General features: G+C 59.5%; 1 protein-coding gene across 22 annotated transcripts in view; it reads left to right on the top strand.

The window, feature by feature from the left end:
- BIN1 (bridging integrator 1) overlaps window positions 1-23,106 on the top strand; it is a 55,894-nt gene that overhangs the window by 14,855 nt on the left and 17,933 nt on the right. For 13 of the 22 annotated variants that reach the window (XM_060153065.1, XM_060153055.1, XM_060153050.1 and 10 more), the window contains exons 2-7: window positions 13,748-13,828; window positions 19,300-19,354; window positions 19,578-19,672; window positions 20,140-20,235; window positions 21,273-21,380; window positions 22,229-22,321. In XM_060153065.1, coding sequence (XP_060009048.1) covers window positions 13,748-13,828; window positions 19,300-19,354; window positions 19,578-19,672; window positions 20,140-20,235; window positions 21,273-21,380; window positions 22,229-22,321 — 528 coding nt within the window. The remainder of the gene's footprint in view (window positions 1-13,747; window positions 13,829-19,299; window positions 19,355-19,577; window positions 19,673-20,139; window positions 20,236-21,272; window positions 21,381-22,228; window positions 22,322-23,106) is intronic. The other 9 variants (XM_060153066.1, XM_060153060.1, XM_060153054.1 and 6 more) reach the window with 1 other exon arrangement.

The raw sequence follows: 23,106 nt of genomic DNA, 5'->3' as shown, positions 1-23,106 counted from the left end.
GCTCTGCTGAGTTGGGGGCTGGGCTCTTGCTTTGCTGCTTCTCCACACAGGCTGTTCCCCCAGGGAGCCCAGCAAGCAGCTGATGAGGGGCTGGTGGGAGGTGGCTGGGCTGGAGGGGCAGATTCCACCCCTCTGCTGATGGCCGGCGTCGTGGCGCCTGGGGCTGAGAATAGCACCCACACTCGCATGGAGGGGACAGGTGGGCCGGCGGTGGCTGGGGTGGGTGGAGCTGATGTCTCAGAACAGGTGGTGTGGAGGGCTGGGCGCAGGGCGGGGCTGTGCGCGTCCTCTGCCGGCCCCACCCAGCACGGAAGCAAGTGGCCGGCGGGTGACCTTGTGGCTGGGAGCCCTGCCTGACCCCTCTGTAGAGTGGGCGGCATCCTGGGCTCAGCGCTGGTGTGTCAGATAGCAAGGCCTATCAGGGCTGCTTGTGGGTCGTCAGAGGCCAGTACTCTGAGCCGCTGTTTGGGCTCCAGGGGGCCTTTACCAGTTTACCCTTTTACCGGGGGTCAGGGTAATGGTGGTGGGCCTGGCAGGGCCCCTGCAGAGCCAGGGGGAGGAGGCTGCTGAGGGCGGTGGGACCAGGAACGGGAGGTGGGCTGGCTGCCGTGCAATGCTGTGTGTAAGCCCGAGTGAGTCATGGCGAGCAGGTGCTTGGGGCGCCAGGCACCAGGCACAGGAAAGGGATGTGTGGGCCGGAGGGGTGGTGGAGGTGAGGGAACGAGGTGGGAGTGGCTGCTAGAGCTTTCTGGCTTGGGTGGGAGGAATCCCAGGTCGACACAGGGGTAAAGGGACGGGGGGAAGCCAGCCCCTGCTCTGTGCTGGACCCTCTTAGCTACACAGCCCCACTTCCTCCTTATACCCCCTTGAGGTCTTGGCTGGGTTTGCTGATGGGGCTCAGGGCTCAGAAAGGTGAGCCCTGGCCCCCCGGCCCCGCCTACCTGCCTTCCGACACCTCTGGGGACCTCAGACTCACTGTGACCCCCAGGTGTCCCCACCTCGGGTGATTCAGGCTCCTTCCCTCTTGTCGCTCAAACCTGGCGTCCCCCTCAGTTTTCTCCCTGTCCCCCCATCCTTGAGCACTTCTCGCCATTTCCTGTCTTGGCCCTAAACCATCATTGCCTCTCACCTGGGTCACTGTAGTCAGCCAAGTGGGCTCCCTGCTCCAACCTGCTCTGCAGTCTGTTCCCACACAGCCGCCTGGGCTCAGATCTGTGGGTCAGACCACAGCTCTCCAGGGCCTCCTACCCCCGCTGGAGTTTCAAAGCCCTGCGGCCTGGCCCTGGCTGCCAAGGCAGTTTGTGCAGTGGTTGGAGGGTCTAGCCTCTGGAGCCAGGCTCGGGCTTTGGATCCTAACCACCCCGCTGGCTGGCTGTGTGACCCTGGGGAGTTTTTAAGGCAGTGCCTCAGTTTCCATGTCTGCGAAGTGGGGATAATAATAGTACTTCTTTCCATGCGAAGGGCTCGGCACCTGTGTGCAGGGCATCTTCCTCCTACACCTGCCCTCTTGCCCTCTTTCACACTCTGGCCTGCTCTTCCCACCCCAGGGCCTTTGCACTTGCTGTGCCCTCGCTCCTTCATCAGGTCACAGAGGTCACGTCCCTGAGCCCCGCCCTCTCCGTGCCCTGCTGTGTGTTTGTTCAGAGACTTCCATCGCCACTGGACACGCCTCCCCCTTGGAGCACCGGCCCTTCCAGAAGCCCTCCTACCCACATGGAGGCCTGCTTCTGGTTCTGGTTCTGTGGACATCCAGGAATGGGCTCAGACTGGCGGGTGGTTCCTGAGGAGAGGGGAGCCAGTCATGACCAAGCCTGGGCCCCCTCCTGTGCCCCCTTGGGGCTCCAGGGCACCCCATGTGGGCTGACCCCCTCCCAGGTCCTCCCTGCGAGGAAAGGGGCTCCTTTAGAGCCATTTTGTTTGGGAACCAATGGCCAGGTTCAGATTCTAGCTCCTGTTTACTTAGCCCTGAGACCTGGGGCATTCGGCCTCAAGTTCTTGTGTTTTTTTCTTTCTACAACAGATTTTTATTAATTTACTGCCTGATAGTTATCTATAATACCTTTTTTTTTTTTTGGCCACACTGCGTGGCATGAGGGATCTTAGCTCCCCGACTAGGGATGGAACCCAGGGCCCCTGCAGTGGAAGCGTGGAGCCCTAACCACTGGACCGCCAGGGAAGTCCCAGGCCTCAAGTTTCCTCATCTGAATACCTCCCTCTCGTGGGATTTAGCGAATGCTTGTAAGGCTCTCCGGACGCCTTTGGATTAGCGGCTGCGTCTGATCCGTGGCTGCCTCCGCCCCCGCACAGGCCCAGCCCAGCCCCGCCCCTCCCAGCACCCCCCAACCCCTTCCCCATCCCAACTTTGGCCCCTGCTGCCTCTGCTCCCCGATGCTCTCTTCTGGGCTGTTCCAACCTCCTGCACCCACCGCAGCCCACCCTAGCTTCCTCTGGGGTCAGGGTGGCCCTGCTCTGGCTTCTGGCCACTGGCTTATCTGCTGAACAGGCTGGAATTTCAGGCTTCCAGGGAGGGGAGGGGAGAGAGGAGAGGAGGGCAGGGTTTCTTGGCTGGAATCATCTGGAAACTCCTTACCTGGGAGTAAGTAAACTGGTTTCGACCAGACTGTCGTATTTCAAGGCACTGTTGTGGGTCTGACATACATGGCGGCCAAGTTTTTGTGTACCAGTTAAGGACGTAAAAAAAGAAAACCAAACATCACTTTTCACTCTCGCCAGTCTTTCTAAAGGAAAGGAAGAATCACTAAAAGAGGAAGGAGATAATTTTAGAGTGACAGTTTCCCAAGAAAGGCCCATTGGCTTCCTTAGTCGGTCAGCCGTTCCTACCAGGGCCCACAGGAAAGGATGATGGGTCTCTGTGGACTGGTGTCAGGGGATAGCGACTTCCAGAACATGAGGACTTGGGAAGAAAAATAGGCCACCAAGTGGGGTGAGGCCCTGGCGCTTCAGGGAGGCTTGGGAGGGGAACCTGGAAATGTTTTTCAGTTTTGTATTTCATTGCAAAAATGTTTGCAAACTTTGCATTCTAATACACAATCTGTGCCGCTTATGTCACAAAAGTGGTTTCTTTACCAGTCAAATCTTTGGAATGCTGCAAAGTGGAGCAGGAATCTTTTGTAGTAAACAGACACGCTTCCTGTTACCCCCAGGCGGCTCTGTATCCCTGTTTATGGATCACAAGTTGAGGGATTTCCCTGGCGGTCCAGTGGTTAGGCCTCCGGTCCAGTGGTTAGGACTCCGAGCTTTCACTGCCCTGAGGGCCCGGGTTCAATCACTGGTTGGGGAACTAAGATCCTGCAAGCCCAGTGGTGCGGCCAAAAGAAAAAAAAAAAAAAGAATCACAAGTTGGGTTTCGGTTTTGAAATCCATCAGGTTCGGGGTCCTGGCTCTGCCACTCATTAGCTGAGTGACCTCTCTGAGCCTGTTTCTTCATCTGTAACATGGGACCAACAGTCACACCTTGGGATGTCCTGGTGATATGAGCCCACCTGTAAGGCAGTGTCAGGGGTGGTGGGCTCCCCTCAAGTTGGGTCCTTGGCCAGGGCTCCCTGGGGTCATGCCTTACACTATGATCTTTGTGGAGCTTCGAAGGAGGGGCAGATGCAGTCCATGGGGAGCTTGGCTGGGCGGGTGCATGGCTGGGAGATGACATCCGATGGTGAGGAGTACCCCCCCCGGGTGTGAGCTGAGCTCACAGACTTCCCCTGAAAGGAAGGCGGGTGGCAGCCTCTCCTGTCACCTCCTCCAGCCAGCCTGGGGTGACGGAGGTGCCGAGCAAAGATGGGGGCACAGAGGAACCAGGGAAGGGGGCTGTCTCTTGGGGGCAGCCCTGCGTGTGTGCCGGGCTGGGGAGAGGGAGCTGGAGTTGGGACGCCCTCTCCTGAGACCCGCCGGCCCAGAGGTGGCCCTTCCTGGGCCTGGAGCCTGGCTTGCCCCCCTGGGAGACTGTTGCTTTCCCTTTCTCTGGTTTTCTCCCCAGCTCCCTTCTGCATTCCGGATTCTTCTTCCACACCGTCTCCTGGCCTCCGCTCTGCTTCTTGCCTGGCTCTGTGGCCTCCGTGTGGTTCCTGCCACCTTTCTCCTGTGTCCGGAGGCAACTGAAGGGCCGGGGCAGGAGCCGTGTCCGGGAGCGTGTGTGGGGCTGTGTGCAGACGCGTGGGCGAGCACCGGCACGCGGACACGCGAGTGTGCACACGGGCCTGCGTTGGGGGGCATTCTTGCCTGCTGGGGTTGGAATGCTGTTCCTGGCTCTTGCCCAAGGCCGGCGTTTTAACATTTATCTTTCTTAAAAAGTTATCGCCTGTTGGGGAAGTCGTCAGGCTGGGCCTGATGTATGGCCAGCCTGGCACCGCAGGAGGGCTGAGGAGTGCTGTTGGAGGCCCCTTGCCATGCGTTCTGGAAGCCTTGTGCTCTGGACCGGCTTTCCGGGCCCTGGGCTCTGCTCCCAGGCAGGAGCCTGAGCCGCTCCCCACCGCTGCCGGTCACAGCCGGGCCAAGGAGGCCAGACCCCTCATTCTAGCCGCTCTCTGCCTGGTGCCCACCCAACGCCAGGGTGCAGCGGCCGCTCTGGGGCTGTAGCCGTGTCACACTGGCCAGCAGGTCGCCAGCCTTGGGCGTGAGCACTGTGGTTCCGGAGGCAGAGGTGCCTGATGCGTCTGCGTGAGTGAGTTCACGGGCCCTCGGCGGGAGAGGCAGCCTTGGTGTAGTCACCGGCCAGCCGGGGGCAGGGGCTGCAGCCCAGGAGCGGCAGCCAGGGAAAAGGACCCAGGAGTCAGGAGCCCTGGGTCCAGCCCTGGCCGGCCCACAGTCTCCTTGATACAGACCGGGGTTCTTGGCCTTCCGCAAGCAATAGAAACTGACTAGGGGCCAGACCAGAAATTCAGGCAAGGCTTTACGGGCCCTCCCCCCACCCCCCTCCGCTGCAGCTGGTGGGAGCGAGAACACACAACAGCTTCCCTTGCTCGCTTGCTTCCTGAGGGGGGAGAGCTTGTTCCTCATATGGGCTGAGGGTAGAGGTGTGTCCAGGGGTCTGGCCGGAGGGGTGGCTGAGGTGCTCTGCCCACCCCCTTGGTGGTGCTGTGTGCAGGGGGCATGTGCAGTGCCCTGCTTTTCTCCCGACCCCCTGCTTTTGCGTCGGGCTCTTCAAAAGCGGCAGCTGGATTTTTTGGTCTCTTTGTATCTTTTGTCCATAATTTTGCCCCAACTGTGCATGCACGCAGTTACTTTTAGTCCCATATAGTTTCTTTATATTTTATTGCTCGTGGAGAGGTATGTCCAGGTGCAAGCATTGCAGCAAAGGGTCCCAGGTCCCAGGCTGTCTCATTCTCATTCATGAAATGGGGGTGCCAAGGCCCACTGGAAGAAGAGGCCCAAGGGGTCCAGACGGCTGCACAGTGCCAAGAAGGGTTCGGCCAGGCCAGCAGGGCATCCCTGGGCTAGGGTCGACTGTCGGAGGAGCCCATCGCCTCTGCATCCCCGGGGCTCAGTCACTGGGTGGTGTGGCCTCGGCCTCGGCAGGGACGGACCCAGTGGGCAGCTGCAGGGCCTTGAGTCTAGCTCACTTTCCACAGCAGACGAGATCTGGGCCACACTTGCTCAGCCACGGGGTCCTGGCTCTGCTCCTTCTTTGCCCTGTGGCCAAATTCCTTCCTTTTCTCATCTCTAAAGTGGTGGTGAGAATACATAGCTCTAGGCCTGGCATAAAGATGAAAAGAAAGACCTAGGAACCGGACGCCCAGAAGCAGTGAGCACACGTCTCCCCTAAAGGGACCCTGGTCTTCTTGGAGGAATGGCTGATTCTAGGCCCGGAGCAGGGACCCGCTGAGCCTGGAGCATCTCGTAGTGTCAGGAAGCAAGGAAGTGCTCAAAGACTAGTGAAGGCGTGTCCACAGGCTCCCACTGGCAGAATTTAGGACAGTTTGAGCGTGAAAAAGAATAATGATGGTAATAGACTATAGCACATTGAATGCAAAACGGAGGCAAGAGTCCATAACAATATCCCCATAAAGGCGAGACCAGGGGAAGGACTTCTTTATAGCACGCCAGGTAGTATAGAGGAGGTGATAGAAGCCCGCGATAACAGTTGGTTCAGGCAAAGATGAGAGGCACAGAGCTTCTCAGACTTTAATGCACGCAGAGCCCTAGGGGACTTGTTAAAATGCGTCGTCGAATCCAGCAGGTCTGGGGTGGAGCCTGAAATTCTGTATTTCTGCCAGGCTCCCAAAGGGCTGTGATGCCGCTGGTCCGTGGACCCCACTTTGAGTAGTAAAGTATTAAATGGATATAAAGACATCGGGTAAAAAGTTATTGGCCGTGGACAGTCACACAGTGGCGATGTATCGCCTTTCAGATGACTAGTTAATTATCTAGGGACAAGTCATCTCTACGGCAGAGATCTGGCAAATACTGCCCGACCAAGTGGTCAAGCTCAGCACCGGAAGCAGGGGGCATCCTGAGGTGATGCTGTTGGACACATTACCTCTGTAGTATGCTTGCCAAAACAATGTTTAACCTGGACTTAATCATGAGGAAATGAGCAGATGAATCTGGAGTGTAGGGCATGCTCCATGGGACTGGTTTGTACTCTTAAAAAATGTGTGGCACAGGGAACCATACTCAGTATTTTGTAATAACCTATAAGGGAAAATGATCTGAAAAAGAATAGATATATATGTATAACTGAATCACTGTGCTGTACACCTGAAACTAACACAACATTGTAAATCAACTGTACTACAATAAAAAAAATGTCAATATGTTGAAAGAGAAACAAATATGTACAGTGAATAGGTATGTGGGGGAATATTTTAGACTAAAGGAGACAGGAGACATGACAATAAAAAGCAAAGTGTGTACTAAGTGAAGTAAGTCAGAAAGAGATATCACTTATATGTGGAATCTAAATATGACACAAATGAACATATCTATGAAACAGAAACAGACTCACAGACATAGAGAACAGACTTGTGGTTGCCAGGGTGGAGAGGGGGAGGGATGGATTCAGAGTTTGGGATTAGCAGATGCAAACTATTATATAAAGGAGGGATAAACAAGTTCCTACTGTATAGCACAGGGAACTATATTCAATAGCCTGTGATAAACCATAATGGAAAAGAATATGAAAAAGTATACATATGTATAACTGAATCAATTTGCTCTACAGCAGAAATTAACACAACATTGAAAGTCAACAATACTTCAATTAAAAAAAAAAAGCAATGTGTGAACTATGAACTGTGTTTGGATCCCAGATCAAAAAACAAATAACCCAGACCTAAGGGAGATTTGGGGGACAACTAGGCATGTTTGTATATGGACGTATATTGGGTAATAGTAATAAGTAAAGAGTAAACATCGGGGGTGCCATGGTACCACGGGGATTTAGGAGAACATTCTTATTCTTGGAAATGTGCCGACATTGTTAGGGGTGAAGGACTTGGGGTACAGGGTCATGATGTTTGCAGCCTACTTTCCAGTGGTTGGGCTGACATACAAACAAACGAACTAAACTGTTTCAGTAGAGAGAAAGAGAGAAAAATTGTGGCCTGTGGTAACAATTGGTGAGTTTGGGGAAGGGCAGAGAGCAGTCTGTTGTACTCTTCTTTCAACTTGTTTTGCCATTTATGTGGGTTATATTTCAAACTAGAAGTCAGGAGGGGGCCTCTGCAATGTGGCCGTGCCTGGTGGGCTGGGGCTTACCTCTCCCCTCTCCCTCCTTGCTCTGCTGAGGCCCTGCCCACCTGGCTCCTAGGTTACTAGAGGGTTGGGAGGAGTGTGGGGACAGGCGTCCATCACAGGGGGCCCGGGGGGCCCGGGCAGCATCTGGGCTCGAGGACCATGAAGCCGGCCCATCCCGCTGTTTGGAACAGAGGATGGAGCCGTCGGGCAGGAGTCAGGGGGTCACCCCAGGGTGTCGGGGAATGAGCCAGAGACCCTGAGGCTGTGGAAAGTTGGGGCAGAATATCCTGGGAGGGGGCAGCTCCAGCCACCAGGTGGCCTTGGGCCCAATTCTGATGGCCACCTCTTCATTTTTGCCTCTTGGCGTGTCTCCATCCGAATGGGTCCCTGCTGTGTGACCCCTGGGAAAGCCTGGCCTTCCACCTGCCCATCTGCCTGTCTGTCTGTGTGCCCCTGCCTGCCCGGGAGCCTCTGTGAGGCTGCAAGGACGTGCATCCTGTCGCTGTGGTCCCCTGACCGCAGGCCCTGCCCGGAGGAGGAAGTGCAGTGGTGAGGCCCAGCCGCCCGGGCGCAGCTCATTCCGTGACCAGCCTCAACCGAGGCCGTGGCCGTGGAGGTGCCGGAGGAGATGATGAGGAAGGTGAAGGCCTGCTGGGGTCTCAGCGGCTGGGTGGTGGGTGCCCGGGGGAGCTGAACGCTCCTCTGTGTGTGTGAGCGTGAGGGCTCCGGGTGCTGGGGGAGGCGGGAGGAGGTCTCCATCTCTGCTGGTCTCTAGAAGGGCTTTTCTAGCCTGGTCCAGAGCCTGGGGACCAGGGCTTCCGTCCTGGGCCCCTGGGCTGGGCTTTTCTTGCCAGCCCTGTGCTACATGTTCAGATGTGGGCATGTGTCCCACACATGCAGGGGGCGGGCCACGCTCTGGGAGGAGGGAGGGGTCCAAGCGGGACCCCTGGGGTCAGCCGAGGGGTGAGTGCCTGAACGCTTGCTCCCCCGCGCTGTGTTGGCTGGGCTGGGGTGGCTTGGAGGGGGCCAGGTCTGCTGGGTGCCCCTCCTCCAGTCTGGAGCTTGGGAGCAGCCCTGTGCTCACGCCTGACTGTGAGGCCCTAGGCTGTGTGTCCTGATTTGCCTGCCATCTGTCGCGTGGAGCCAAGGACACTTCCCTGTGAGGAGGGGGCCCGTGGTGTCTGTAAAGTGCTGTGCTCGGTGGGCAGTGAGCGATAATTGGTCCCTAGTTCGAACGAGACTGGCCCCGGGTGCCCTTTCTGTTCTTCTGGGTTTGGTGGCCGGGTGTGTGGCACAGCTGGTCTGTCCCCTGGGGCCACTGGCCATCCAGGAGGAGAGGAGGTGGCCTGGCGAGATGGCCCGGACGAGGCCTCTGGGCCGTGAGAGGGGCTGGGGAAGGGGCGCCCCCCCTCCCCCTGCAGCACCCCGGCCACAGGAAGCTGTCGCTGAGCCCTGGCACTTAGAGGCACTCAGCCGTGTCCTGTGAGCCTCCTGCCCCACCCAGGGAGGGGCCACTGGCCCTGGGTCACAGCCCAGCCCGGACAGGCTGACCCATGGACGCTGTCGGGGAGGTTCGTTCTGCCACCAGCTCCCCTTTTTCTGCCCTGCCCGGGGCTGGTCCTTCCGAGGCTCTCCGTACCCTCTGCTATCTAGCTGCACTGAGGATGTGGTGAGAGCAGACGGGGTGGCACCGATAAGGCTTCCTGGACCGCTGGGCTTGGGCTGAGCAACTGCGACCTTGGCGTCATCTGTCGCATCGTCCAAAAGGCTCCCCTTTGTTTATTACAGGGGAGACATGCATGACGAGCGTGTGCTTAGCGTGACACAGGAGAGTCTGGGGCTCCACTCTCGGCGAGGAGAGGGCTGTGAGCTTGTGTATGTGAGGGCTGGACAGAGCCACCCGGGGGCCTCTGTGGGGGTGGGGACAGATCGGGCATGGCCCAGCGGCTTTTAGGTGGCAGGGTGATCGGGTGCAGTCTGGGCACCCCAGAGGCTGGTCAGAAAGGCCTCTTCCCCAGTGTCTGGGGCGTGGCAGGAGGCCCAGCTATGGAGGGTGGCAAACAGGTAACCATCGGTGCTGTGGAGTTTTACTGCAACAAATTTTGTCCTGGTCCCTGGCCTGGGGCAGGTGGTGCCCAGCTTGTTTTTCCCCCAGTAGCCACACTGGGAGCTCCCCCTGAGGACGAGGACCCAGGCTGTGTGCCCTCCTCCCCTTGTCTGTAAAGTGGGATGGGTACAGTGAGCCATAAACAAGGCCAAGGCCAGCACACACTCACTGGGCGATGCCCTGAGCCTCGACGGTGCCGTGGGTACAGTTACTCCCGTGTCAGAGGCAGGCACTGAGGTGTAGCGAGTTAAGCAGTTAGCCTGAGGTCACGTGGAGCCGTGCTGGTCACCGCCCTCCACACTGACTTTGCAGGGCTGGGACCCACTGGAGCCAACACACGTTACCCAAGACCAGACCTCAAATTCGTGTGAATGCCAGATCTCACCCTGATCCTAACAGCCACCTTCATGGTGAGCTCTCTGCGTGTCAGCCTGAGGACTTTCCATACACGACCCTCTCATTTTGCATAACAGGAAACTGAGAAGTGGACTGTTTTGTTCAAGTTCAAGACTCTGACCTCAAAGTTCAAAGCTCAGATGAGAACGAGTTTTGTGTCGACCCTGTGCCCAGCCCTGTAACGGAGCTGGGGACACAGAGAGGGCTGGACACTGTCCTCGATCTCAGGCTGTGCAGGCTTGGGCAAGGCCAGAGGCAGACACTCAGGCAATGAGGAGAGTTGGTACAGGCCCTAAGTGGTACAGAGTGGGGTGGAGGAGGGAAAGGGCAGGGGCAGCTTCACAGAGGAGGTGTCGCCTGAGCGAGGTTTTGGAGGATGAATAGGAGTCTGCTGTGTGCACATGCATGCCCTTGCGTTCGTACAGAGTGTGTGCACGTGACTTCTGTCTGACATCTTGGGATGCCGTCTGTCTGGACTGGGAGGGTGGGTTTGTGTCAGGTCCAGCCATCAACTGTGTGAAGGCTGTTCTGAAAGTCTTTTAGGGGGTCACCTGTACTTGGGTACCTACTATGGGCCAGGTACAGAGATGTTTTACAGACATGAGCCTTAAGGTGGGCGCTAATGTCCTTTATTAAAAAAAAATTAATTAATTACTTGGTTGCATTGGGTCTTTGTTGCTGTGCACGGGCTTTCTCTAGTTGCGGCGAGCAGGGACTACTCTTGGTTGAGGTGCTCAGGCTTCTCATTGCGGTGGCTTCTTTTGTTGCGAAGCACGGGCTCTAGGTGCGCGGGCTTCAGTAGTTGTGGCTCGCGGGCTTAGTTGCTCCGTGGCATGTGGGATCTTCCCGGACCAGGGCTCGAACCCGTGTCCCCTGCATTGGCAGATGGATTCTTAACAACAGCGCCACCAGGGAAGCCCGCTAACGTCCTTTTTATTTTCCGACAAGGCACTTGAGGTTGAGAGACATGGTCAGAGTCCCTTTTCTCAGGGTTCTTCTCACCACCTGGTGTAGTCTCACCATGGCTGGCCTCTTTCTCGAGGCCTGAAGCTCTCTCTGGTGGCTTCCGCTGGCTGGGGGAAACCCACAGCTGTGTTGGATGCCTGGGGCCAGGTGTGCATGTCTGTGTGTACATCGGGGCCTTGGCCTTCTCAGGAGCCCTGATAGCCGGGCGGGCACTGGTGACTCCACTGATGGAGGGCATCTCCTCAGGGTGAAGGAGAGGCAGGGGGTGGACAGGCTCACTTTCCAGTTCTCCTGCCTGATGGTTTGCTCCAGTGGCTGACTTCTGCAGGTTCTTTCCCACCTGGTGGTCCATTTCTTTCTCTGGAGGTGGCGGGGCTGCGGGGTGGGCATTGATGGGGTGAGTCACCTACCTGTGCTCAGTGTCGAGTGGGCTGGGCATCCCCACAGCTCCACCGTGTTCCCATGGGGCCAGCCGGATGTGGCTGCCAGGGGAATGGGGAGCCTGTGGATTGAGGAAAGTGCCCGTTTACTTTCTTTTACTTTCTTCTTCTTTTTAAAAATCTTTTCTTGGCCACACTGTGCGGCATGTGGGATCTTAGTTCCCTGACCAGGGATCGAACCTGCGCTCCCGCCATGCATTGGAAGCGCAGTCTTAACCACGGGACTGCCAGGGAAGTCCCAAAGTGCCCGTTTTCCTGCTCGTGGTTTTGCTTTTCTCCTCTCAGTCCCTTGTCGGCCCTTGGCATCCAGCTGCACTTCACCCATGGAGTGTCCTGACTGTTGTAGCACAAAGTTGTTGTCAGGCTGCTCCCCAGTGTGCGCCGCTGCCCCCGCACCCGCCACTCTCACCTTTCCTCTCCATCCTTTGCGACCTTTAGTCATCTTGAGCGACTTGAAATTCCCTGGTAACGGACCTCATCTTTCTGGTCCTCCTCGCCTTTGCTGCAAGCTCTCCCCTCCATCTGAGCTGCCCCTTCCCCCTGGAAGTCTTCCTTAATTGCCCGGCCTGGATAGGATCTCCAACCTGGGCTCCCGCAGACTCATGTACCTCCCTCTCTCTTGGGACTGGGCACACGTCTGAATGATTTGCTGACCCAGCAGAGATGAACAGGGCTGGGCACAGAGCGGGCGTTTGGCAAGAGATGGCCGAATGCATTGCATGATGAGAGAGGGTCTGAGAGCTGACTGGCCTCGCCCTGGCTCCTGGGCAGCGGGGGGAGGGGGAGCGGGGCAGCACAGGCCATCCTAGGGTCAGTCAGGGGTGGGAAGGGTCCAGGCTGTGTTCTGGGACTGGGCATCCCTCGGTCTAGGACCCTGGCCTGGCATTCCAGCCCCATCTGGTACTGATCCCTGCCAGGGGTCCACCTGTTTGTCTCCTCCACCTGCCACCCTCACCCCCTACCACCTGCTGACTTGTTATTCTTGTTGGGTCTTGGCCGCCGTCTCTGCCGCCCATCATCGCGGTGTTGTCCTTTTTGCTTGCCTGCCCAGGCCTGTGGAGGGGCGTCTTTGCCTCCCTCTACCCCTGCACACCCCACCTCCTGTCTCCCTCAGTAGCCCCTTCCTGTACCCCCATCTCATGTTTTTCTCTGCTGTCTTCCCATTGCCCTCACCCTTCCTTGCTTCTTTATTCTCTCTCTGCCCATAGAGAACTCTGGGATTGGAGGGACAGAAGCTGGGAGAGGGGAGTCTGGGAGAACCTGGTGGGCCAGGGTTTCCTCTCAGGCTCCTGGTCCGGCTCCCTCTTTTTCTAGATCTTTCCCCCCTCTCTCGGCCTTGGGTCTCTCTCTCTCTCTCTCTCTCTCTCTCTCTCTCTCTGCCTTTACCCACCCACCTCCCCATCTGTGTCCTCAATGCCCTCTCTGCTGACACAGCTGAGAAGGGACAGCTGTGACTCACAGAGGGGCGAGTCTGCCTCTGGGATTTGGGGAGTAGAGTGTGTGGCCGTGAGCCCACGTGTGTGTGCCCTTGTGTGCCTGTGTGAGTGCCAGGGGTGGGAGGGAGTCTAGATATGGGCTAGAATGGGTCATAACTGAAACTCTGGTCAGATTGGGAGCTGACTCCCAGGGACCGCAAGAGCCTGACGCCCAGCCACCCTCCCTGCCCTCCTGGTCCTGGGGCGGTCACTTCCCTGCCCCTCCGTCTGGTATTTATGAGCCTTGGGCCCAGGAAAAGGAGTCATGTGGGGAGGTGGGGCTGCCCCTACTGGCCCCCTCATGTTCAGCTGCCAGGGTTGGGGGGGAGCACCCAGGGGTGCAGTGTAAGGTCAGCTAGGAGGGGCGCCCGACCCCTCATACTGCTGTTTCGGTTACTACAGCAAGTCTGTCCTAAGTTCCTCCTCTTGACTGATGGGTGAGCCCTGTGTAGAGGATGAAGAGGGTCTCAGTCCTGCCCTTGGGGGTCCCAGCAGCCACAAGACCTCTGATGGTTCCGGTGCCCTGGGCTGGGTGACATTGGCCATGGCCCTCCCAGACCCGACCCTGGCTGGGGTGGGGAGGGGTCTGCGGTATCGGTGACAGGGCCCTCTTGGTTTGGCCACTTCTCTTCTCAGAGTAACACACTTTCTTTCCCCCTCTGCCTCGGCAGGTCCTCCAGAAACTGGGGAAGGCGGATGAGACAAAGGATGAGCAGTTTGAACAGTGCGTCCAGAATTTCAACAAGCAGCTGGTGAGTGTGGGTGGCCCTTGGCCTCAGGGAGCTTGTGAAAATGGAACTGCGGCTGCCAGGTGGAAAATGTCAAGAGCTGAATTTGTGGGCTAGGGCAACTTGAGAAGAGCGTCAGTGTGGGCTGGCGAGGTCACGGAAGACTTCTTGGAAGAGGGAGCATCGGCCCTGGGTGTGGACCGTGGGGGAGAGGAAGGAGGGGCAGGGGTATACCTTAGGTCCTTGGTAACACTTCAGGTTGGGGTGGGAGCTGGCGTTAGATTGTGCCCAGGCTCTGGGAAGCCTTGAATGTCAAGGCAAGTGGGATCTCTAGAAGCTTCTTGTGAGGAGAGTGGTAGTTGCAGGGTTTAATGCGGGAGCAGAGCAGACTGGCTTTGATTTGGGCACCTCGATCAAAGTGTCGACCGTGCCTGGCTGAGTGGCAAGCTCCAGGCCTGGCCATTTGTAGATGGCTTGTGGGTGCCTGTAACAACCCTGTAAGGCAGCTGGTGTCACTGTGCCCCTTTCACAGATGAAGCAGTTGTGGCTCAGAGAAGTTGGGTGATTTGCCCAAGGACATCCAGCTTTGGGAGTGGATTCAGACCCATACTTGTCTGATTCCAAAAACTGCAAGGGACTTGAAGGGCATCCTTAGCAATTCCTTTTACAGGCCAGGGGCCGGTGACAGGAGGGCCTTAATTATGTTGGCAGCCTAGGGGCAGTGGTTAGATCCAAGGGAGGACTTCCTGACCAAAGGGCTCTAAATACCCTGACTGGGTTGTACCTGAGACCTTCCCCGCTCAGGTCTGCTAAGTCTAGAATAAGCTACTTTGGTGGCTGTGTCTGAGTGTAGTAGAAGAGGGGAATGAAATGACCCTGGCAAGTGTCCCCTCACTGGGCAGGGCCAAGGAGGCAGGGAGAGAGAGCTGGGCCACGGCTCTGTGGCTTCTGCAGACCAGCCCCAGTGAGTGACAGATGGGGATGGGGGCCAGAGGAGGCCACAGGAATGGGCATGGCTGTGGGGAGTGAGGTCAGGGTCTCAGCTCTGCTAGGAAAGGGGCCAGGTGGGCCTAGACAGGGGCTGGGAGGGCCCAGGCCTCTTCCTGCTTGTCCACACCTGACGCCTCAGAAAGCACGGAAGGTACCCACCACAGCCTCTGCGGCTGGAATGGAACCTCTGGCGGAAGGGGCCTCCTTTGGAAAACTCTGACAGCCCGCTGGCCAGGGGCTGGGAGCAGCTGGGAGAGGGCCGAGGAGCATGCTGGGAGAGGGCAGGGGTGCATGCTGGGAGAGGGCCAAAGAGCATGCTGGGAGAGGGCAGGGGAGCAGCTGGGAGAGGGCAGGGGAGCAGCTGAAAGAGGGTAGGGGTGCATGCTGGGAGAGGGCCGGGAGCATGTTGGGAGAGGGCCGGGAGCATGCTGGGAGAGGGCAGGGGAACAGCTGGGAGAGGGCAGGGGTGCATGCTGGGAGAGGGCAGGGGAGGAGCTGGGAGAGGGCCGGGGAGCCTGCTGGGAGAGGGCCCAGGACCAAGTCTACCCTCACCTGCCAGAGAAGCTGAACTGAGGGGTTCCCCAGAACAGGGCTGGGAGCCCCCATGGCTGCTTGTCCCCCAGGCCAGGAACGTTTCAAGGCCCAGAACAGAGACATCTGCTGGCTGTGTGGCTGTGTGTGAGCCCTTGCCCCTTGGGCCTCACGTTTCTCACTTGCAAAATAGAGGTTTGGACAAGAACCCTGAAGTTCCCTCTGGGTCGCTGGCTCTGGGCAAGGAGTCACCCGCTGATCTTTGCCCAGAGGGGCTGGGGAGTGAGGCCAGGGCTAAAGATAGCCAGTGCTGGTGGCTCCCTGGCTGTGGACATGGGCGGTCATTTGAGCTGGTGCTCTGCCCTCAGGCTGGGTGGGGTGGTCGGCTTCTCAGGGGCCAAGGGTGGAAGAAGGGTGGGCAAATTGAAGGTCTCGTTTGAGGCTCGGGGTAACCCTCCCTTAGGAGTTAGGGCAGCTGGGCAGTTCTGGATTTGATTGGTGTGTGGAGATGACTAGGACCTGGGGGTGGGGTTCAGGATTTACAAAGGTGTGAGGGTCCCTATTGTCAGGGGAGCTGCAGGGCTTGGCGGGGGGCGGGGGCGGGCGGCTTGGGAAAGGCCAGGTGAAGCTTGAGCACGGGGAACCCTGCTTTTCACCTGGGAACACCAGGCCTGGTGGGCCAGCCCTAGCTGAGTTCAGGATGGCAGGGAGTTTGGGCTTCAAGGAAGTGAATCTCCCACCCCTTCCTATGGGGGTGGGTCCTAGGAGAGGGTGTCGGTCACCTTGCTGTCACCTGCTCTCACAGGGACCCAGTTTACATAGCTCCTCTGGGCCTGCTCAGTGTTAGTTGCGACATCCCTGCCCCTGCGTCCCGTCCCTGCCCTGTGAAACCCTGGAGGGCCCACTCACACTCCCGCCCACCTGAGTGCTTCCAACCCAGCTCAGGCCCTCCCGGAAGCCATCCTGGGTCCTCCAGGTGGCCCAAGCTCTTCATCCTAGGAGCCACCTGGACCTTGCACCCCAGGGCTCATCATTGCTGTGTATCTGTCACTGAGGTGGGGCGGGTCTGATTCCTTCTCATCCCCCAGGATCCACCCAGGCCTCTGCTCCAAGGGGGCATTGCTGGCTATCTGTCGTTTGAAGCTCCTGTGGCATTGATTGCAGCGGGGCAAGAGTCAGCTGGAGCCAGAGAGGTCCATGCAGGGGAGGACTTCCCTGCCCCCTGGATTCCCCGGGAAGATGGGGGCTGACGTCAGGGAGGCAGGGGGAGCCTCTGGAGGGAGGTTCGCGGGACACGGGCTGCCTGCTGGCCGCCCCATGGAGCCGCACCTGCCGTCGGTCCCAGGCTGTGGTGCCCTTCCGAGACTCCCAAGTCCGGAGCCAGGAGAGCAGGCTGAGGGGCAGGGGCTCCAGGACTTTATCCTTCCCCAGCTGCTCTGCAAGGCGTTTGTTAGCGCCCAGGAGCCTCCCCCGAGCTGTTTGTCAGAGCCAGCGTGGAGGGGAGGTGGCTTGGGCGCCCGCCTGAGGAGACAGCTGGCTGGGGGCCCCGGGGCGGGGGGCGTCGACGCTGGGCCCAGCTGCAGTTGGCACAGGGCGGGCCTCGCACATCTGTACCCAGCGTGCCTGCTCACAGCGTGGCCTTGTTTGGGAAGCACAAGGGGCCCTGGTACGGCCTGAAGCCTGGGCAAGCGTGGCAACCCCCCTCCCCCCCACGGGCGACCCCATTCTCAGGGTGCATTGGAGACAGATGCGGGGGGCCTCTGGGGAGGGGAGCGAGGTGATGGAGGCTAAGCTGGGTCTGGAAGGTTCTGTGACATCAGATGAACACAGTAACATCACATCACAAACATACTCGAGTCTTCATCTCTACCACCAAAGCACTGAGTTGTGAAGACTGGGGGTGGGTGCGTCAAGGCGGCGTCAGGAATGGGGTGGATGCTTCCTGGTTCCTCAGTCCCATGGGGTCCACATGCGATCCCTGAGGGAATTCCAGAGAGGTCTGAATGCTTGTGGATTGGCCTTTTGTTTCGTACTTTAATCAGCACACACCTCAAACTTGGATGTTCCTAAGAATGATATGTGGCCGGGGTTTCCTTCTTTTAAATGCGATGTGCTGAAACCCTCCTTGCACAGTGTCTCTGCTGTCCTATGGAGGCGTTCGTCATAACGAACAGGCAGCTGCCTGTTCCGGCCCCTTCGTGACCCATTCGGCAAACTGGGGCCTGAGTGGCCAGGTATTGGAGGTTCTCGCCGGTTCTCCCAGTGCCTGTGTGACCCTGGGCAAGTCATGCAACCTCTCAGTTTCCTCTTCATTAGGTGGAAAGAGTGGTGTTGAGAGCTGGTGTGTGGAAAGTGCCGGCCCCAGTGAGGAGCTGCTGCCCGGAGCTCTGAGGACACCAGGGCAGGAGGAAAGGGCTCTGGCTGTAAAGAGGGGGGCCAGTTTGCAGGGGGATAGGAGAGGTTTGAGGGTGCTGGGGGTGAGCCTGTGCAGGGGGGCTGGGTCCTTGGTCCTCCAGCTGCCCTCGGCTGGAGCCTTGACCTGCGGGGGTGGACCACCACCTTCCGTCTCCTGCGGGAGCTCCAGGCTGGCCGGGTGGAGCTCTGTAGGGACTCAGGTCTCCTGGGACTGTGGCTCGATGCTGTCATCTATCTAACCCTCCACCAGGGGGAGGGACTTCAAAACAAGGTGTCACTGAGGCTTAGGCTGGTGTCAGGGTAGGGAGAGCCCAGGAGGTCTGCCATCACGGCCCTCCAGAGGCCCCGGTCTCCTGTGTCCCCCTAGGTCCCCCATCATTGTTCTCAGTGTACAGCCCACTTCCCGAGGCCGGCCTTCACGACCTCGGGCCCGGCCCAGCTCACTTAAGCCATTTCCCTAAAGGCCTGTGATGTGCCAGGCGCCCCTGCAGGCACTCCACGCACATTTGCTTGTGGTCTCCCAGGCTGGGGTCGTTCGACCCAGTTGGCAGGCAAGGAGACCGAGGCTCAGAGAGGCTACGTGTCTAGTAAGGGGCAGAGCTGGGTCTTCACGGCCCCAAAGCCTCTGTGTGCTTTCTCCCACTTTCCACGCGGCTTCTGAAAACTGCAGCATCTCCCTGGCGGTGGTCTCAGACTTTCCCCGCTGGCCTCAGCCTGCTCGCCCCTCCTCGCACCTGGAGCTCAGCTGTCCTGCTCCTGCCTTCTGCGGTGCTGATGGCCAGAGGGAGTTGAGGCTGTGCCTGTGGTTCCACCCTCTCTGCTGGCCCTGCCTGCTGTTCCAGGAAGCCCCGGGAGCTGCCCTCCCAGCTCAGGGTGCTTCACTCCCTGGCCCATTCTCCCTCATCACCCTTTCCTCCTACATCTTCCCTCTCAGCTGGGCCAGTGTCCCGAGAGGCCTGGACATGACCCCCATACTTCTCTGTGCTCCTTCCGAAGGCCTCCCCTTCCGGACCTCTCCTCTCCCCATCAGAACCCTCCTGACCCTGGTGGGATGCAGTGGGAGTCCGCTGGCCTCAGGTACCAACCACCTAAGCTTTCAGGACAAGGTGCTGGGTGGCTCCTGTACCCCCGGTCGTGTTCCTGGGCTTGTTGGTCGCCTGGTTCATGGTTACCCGAGGGCAGGCCTGCCACACGCTGGTCCCATCCTACACCTGGGCTGTGCGTGCGTGTGTCCTTCGGCCGTGCTCCAGTGTCTCGTCCAGGGTGGAGGGGTCTCTGTCTTCTTGCCTTCCTTACAGGGCTGAGAATACTGTCTGAGAGAGAAGGTGCTGACACCCTTGGGTGAATGTTCCTTCGGGCACAGGCTCCCGAGAGGGAGCTCAGTGTGTCAGTGGCCAGAGAGGCGATAGCTGCCGTGCCCCGGCGCGGTATCCTGTAGGCCCCCAGTGCCTTGCCGTGGACAGCCCATCCGTGGCAGGTGTCCGTGAGGTGCAGGAGGCAGAGGGCAGGTGTGGGCTGTGCCCCAGGCCCTCACCTTCTTCTCGTCTGCCTCTTTGCAGACCGAGGGCACCCGGCTGCAGAAGGATCTCCGGACCTACCTGGCCTCGGTCAAAGGTAAGGGGCAGACCTGGCCTGGATGGTCGGGCTTCCTGGGACGCAGAGAGGGGGCCCTCCCCACGTGGAGCTGATGGGCGCAGAGCTGGGAAGGGGCAGCAGGGCTGTCAGGGATGTCCACCTATCTCCTGGGACTTCAGGGGTGGGGCAAGGGTAACCCCCCCATCCCCCCAATCAGGGGTCCCCATGGCCCTAGCTGCAGCATGGCCCTTCTGCCCCACAGCCATGCATGAGGCCTCCAAGAAGCTGAACGAGTGTCTGCAGGAGGTGTACGAGCCTGACTGGCCTGGCAGGGATGAAGCGAACAAGATCGCTGAGGTGAGTATGGGACCGGTGGCCTGGGCCGTTCCCCAAGGGCCCTTCTGACCTCAGCTGGCCGCCCGTCGCACCCTGCGGCGCCCTCTGGGACCAGCCCTTCTGGTCCTCACGTGCTGTGTGCTCTTGGACAAGTCCACCTCCCTCTCTGACAGCCCTCGCACTGAGATGGGTTTCCTGATGCGGTCCTGAGGCACCTCTCCTCTCTGCGCTGTGTCTCCTGGCTCGGGAAGCCTCCCTCCCTGGCCCCACCAGCCCTGGGCCTCCCTGGCCCCACCAGCCCTGGGTCACGTTTTGAAAAGGCAGGAGGTGTGACCCCATTTCATAGATAAGGGGGCTGAGGTTCTGAGGAGCCGCCAAGCTGTGAAGCGATGGGGCAGAGCTGGCCCCCGGGTCCCTGGGAGGTGAGAGCCGGACTGGCTGTGGGCCGGCTCCCCTGGTGCGCGCTGCTGTGTTCTCGTCTCCCGCAGAACAATGACCTGCTCTGGGTGGATTACCACCAGAAGCTGGTGGACCAGGCGCTGCTGACTATGGACACGTACCTGGGCCAGTTCCCTGACATCAAGGTGAGAGGCGCTTGGTCTGTCCACCCTGCTGTGGCCTGGCAGCCTGTGTCGGGGAGCTGGAGAGGGGGAGAGGGCAGCCCCGGGCTGAAGGCAGGCCTCCCCCACTCGCCTGGCACTTTGTCCTCCAGGGCTGCTCCCTCTGAGACCAGCCTGCCAGCCCCCAGACCTGGGCCTTTCTGAGCTGGAAGCCCTGTCCCTTTGGGTCTCCAGACTAGGGAAAGAGACCTCGTGGGGCCTGTAAGTGTGTGGCCGTGTCCCTGTGGAGTGCCTGTAGGGTTGACGAGGTGTATTAGGGGGCTGGAAGGCCTGGGTGTGTGTGCCCCGTGTTAGGCTCTGTGTGCTTGGAAGGGAAGGTGTGTATAGCTGTGCGTGTCGCCTCTTACCTGGGTGTGTTTGTGCGACTTCGCGTGTTCAAAAAGCCAGCTGCCTTTGCTGGGCCCGGGTGAGTGAGGACCCGTCAGTGCCAGGATCGCCGCCGAGGTGACTGGGGCCCCAGGTGCCCCGGACATGCAAGAGTTGTCTGGAGCTCAGGTGGTGACCGTAGTGCTGGACCCGATCCCCCGGGTGGGTGGGTGCGGGGGTCCCGGTCCACGCTGGCCACCTCGGCCACCCAGTGCAGATGCCTCAGGCTCCCGACGGTGCCTTACGGGGAGAGTAGGAGGGAGGCAGGTGGTGGTGGCCCGGCAGGAGAGAAGCCCCAGGCCCAGGAGGCCTCTTTAAGGAGCTGAGGGCCAAGGGAGGGGGCTCATCGGACGCGGCTGGCAGGAATTGACAAAAATGGTTCACTGTTGCGAGGACCTCCGTAGAAGAAAGGACCGCAGAGGGCACGGACTGCCTCGAAGGGTGAGCTCTTTGCCACCAGAAATGTCTGAGAGACAGTCGCAGGCACGTCTTAGACGGACTTGAGCCTGGAGTCGGCTGCCCTGAGCCCTCCGGGTGCATCTAGGTCACCGTGCCCGTGACCCAGTTTCCCCGGGGTCAGCATCTCAGCGTGGGCGCCAGGCCCTGTTCAGCCCCCTCCTCCTTCTGTCCCCCAGTCACGCATCGCCAAGCGTGGGCGGAAGCTGGTTGACTACGACAGTGCCCGGCACCATTACGAGTCCCTCCAAACCGCCAAGAAGAAGGATGAAGCCAAAATTGCTAAGGTAAGGCTGGGGGTGTTGGGTGCTGCCGGAGAGTCTTCAGGGAGTGGCAGGCAGCAGGGCCGCAGGGGTCCCAAGCCCTCCCCCGGGGAGCCTTCTTCCTGTGCTGCGTTCACCGCACCCTTGGCGGGCTTGTTTGTCACTGCGCCCTGGCCCGCGGGCATCCTCAACCCCCTTGCCAGATGGCTTCATGGCTGGGGACTAGTCCCGGTAGGTCTGGCCGAAGAGCTGGGGTGGGCACGGCGCTGGGCCCAGGGCCTGAGTGAGAGGCTCTTGAGGGTCCCTGGGCGAGGCCCCCCTCCTGGCCCCTCCTGTAGTGCCGCCCTGTCCCCTGGCCCCTCCGCCTGCTCTGAGGCTGCTTTCCAAGATGAGAACAGGCCTGGCGTGGGTTTCACTGGCCCGGCCCCTCCCGGCCTGGCGCGCTCTGGCTGGAATTCCTTCACCGGATCCCCAGCGACCCTGCTACAGCTGGAACAAGCCGGGCGGGGGTGGGGCGGAGGTTGCACACACACTCTCCAGGTGAGGGTCTGTGGGCGGAGCCCCCCGCCCAGCCCGGGGCAGGACTGTGCTTGCTGAGCCCCTCTGCCCCTGCTAACGATTCTCACATTTTGCTTTGCAGTTGGAGTTCACCCCCTTCTCCGCCCCGCTCGGGGCACCCCTTAATTCTCAGCCTCGGGGCCTTTACCTGCTCTGGGGGGCCGGCCCTCTGGAGGGTGGCAGGTGTCTGTCACTGCACTGGAGACTGTTTGGACGTGGTGTTTAATGTCTGTGTCTCTGTTTCTTTCTCCCCACCTCCCTCCTGTTTCTCTACGCTCCTTGGCCTTGACCTTGACCTCCCCTCCCCCCCCCAGCCTGTCTCGCTGCTTGAGAAAGCCGCCCCCCAGTGGTGCCAAGGCAAACTGCAGGCTCATCTCGTAGCTCAAACTAACCTGCTCCGAAATCAGGTGACACTGGCTTCTAACCTTGCACGTGCTGGCGCCTTCTGGTTTGTCGTCCTGTCCTTGGTGCTGGGTGGTGCTGGGCGCCCATCTGCCCAGACGCCCTGGGGGGGGGAGGGGCGGGGGCGGGGGCGGGCTCCTCCCGGGTTGGGAGGCAGGACTGTTTTCATTATGTCTCTGCTGCGAGAGCTCCTGCTTCTGAGATCTGAGGTCCAGTGCAGGAAGCGGATAGAGGCTGGGGGCTCTGCTTGACCTGGGATGGGCCCACCTCTGTTTGCGTGGTGCCCGGGGCTCTGGTCGTCCAGGGACCGACTCTGAAATCCTAGCCTCCAGGAGCCCAGGAAAGCCTCGGAACCTTTGTCCTCTGTGAGGGCTCTTGCGGGGAGGGATGTGGTGTCTTTAATGCATTGTCCTTCAAGCTTCATAAGAACTGTGAGGTTGCCCTGAATGTACAGAGGAGACAAACCTGCCCAGAGAGGCAGAATCTCCTGCCCAAGGTCTCAGAGCCGCTTAGTGTCTGAGTTGGGGCTCACCCGACTCAAGCCCTGGGTCATTATCCTGGCTCCCTGGCCCGGGGCTCCACGTGGGTGGTCCTGCCACAGCTGGCCAGAGTCATGGTGACCCTTGTAAGTGGACCTGTAGGCCCCATGGTGCCCCTGGAGGGGACGCTGGGAAGGCTCTTCAGTCTGGCTGGGATGCTGAGACCTGGGGCCGAGAGGATTGGCTCTTTGGGAATTTCATGGAGGGCAAACAGTCCGCGTCACAGTGGTCCCTGAGGGCTTCCTGGAGGA

Source organism: Lagenorhynchus albirostris, chromosome 6 (assembly GCF_949774975.1).
Source record: "Lagenorhynchus albirostris chromosome 6, mLagAlb1.1, whole genome shotgun sequence".
In the NCBI taxonomy this organism is placed as follows: domain Eukaryota; kingdom Metazoa; phylum Chordata; class Mammalia; order Artiodactyla; family Delphinidae; genus Lagenorhynchus; species Lagenorhynchus albirostris.
Note: the sequence above shows the minus strand (reverse complement) of the source record. Positions and strands in the feature narration are given on the sequence as shown.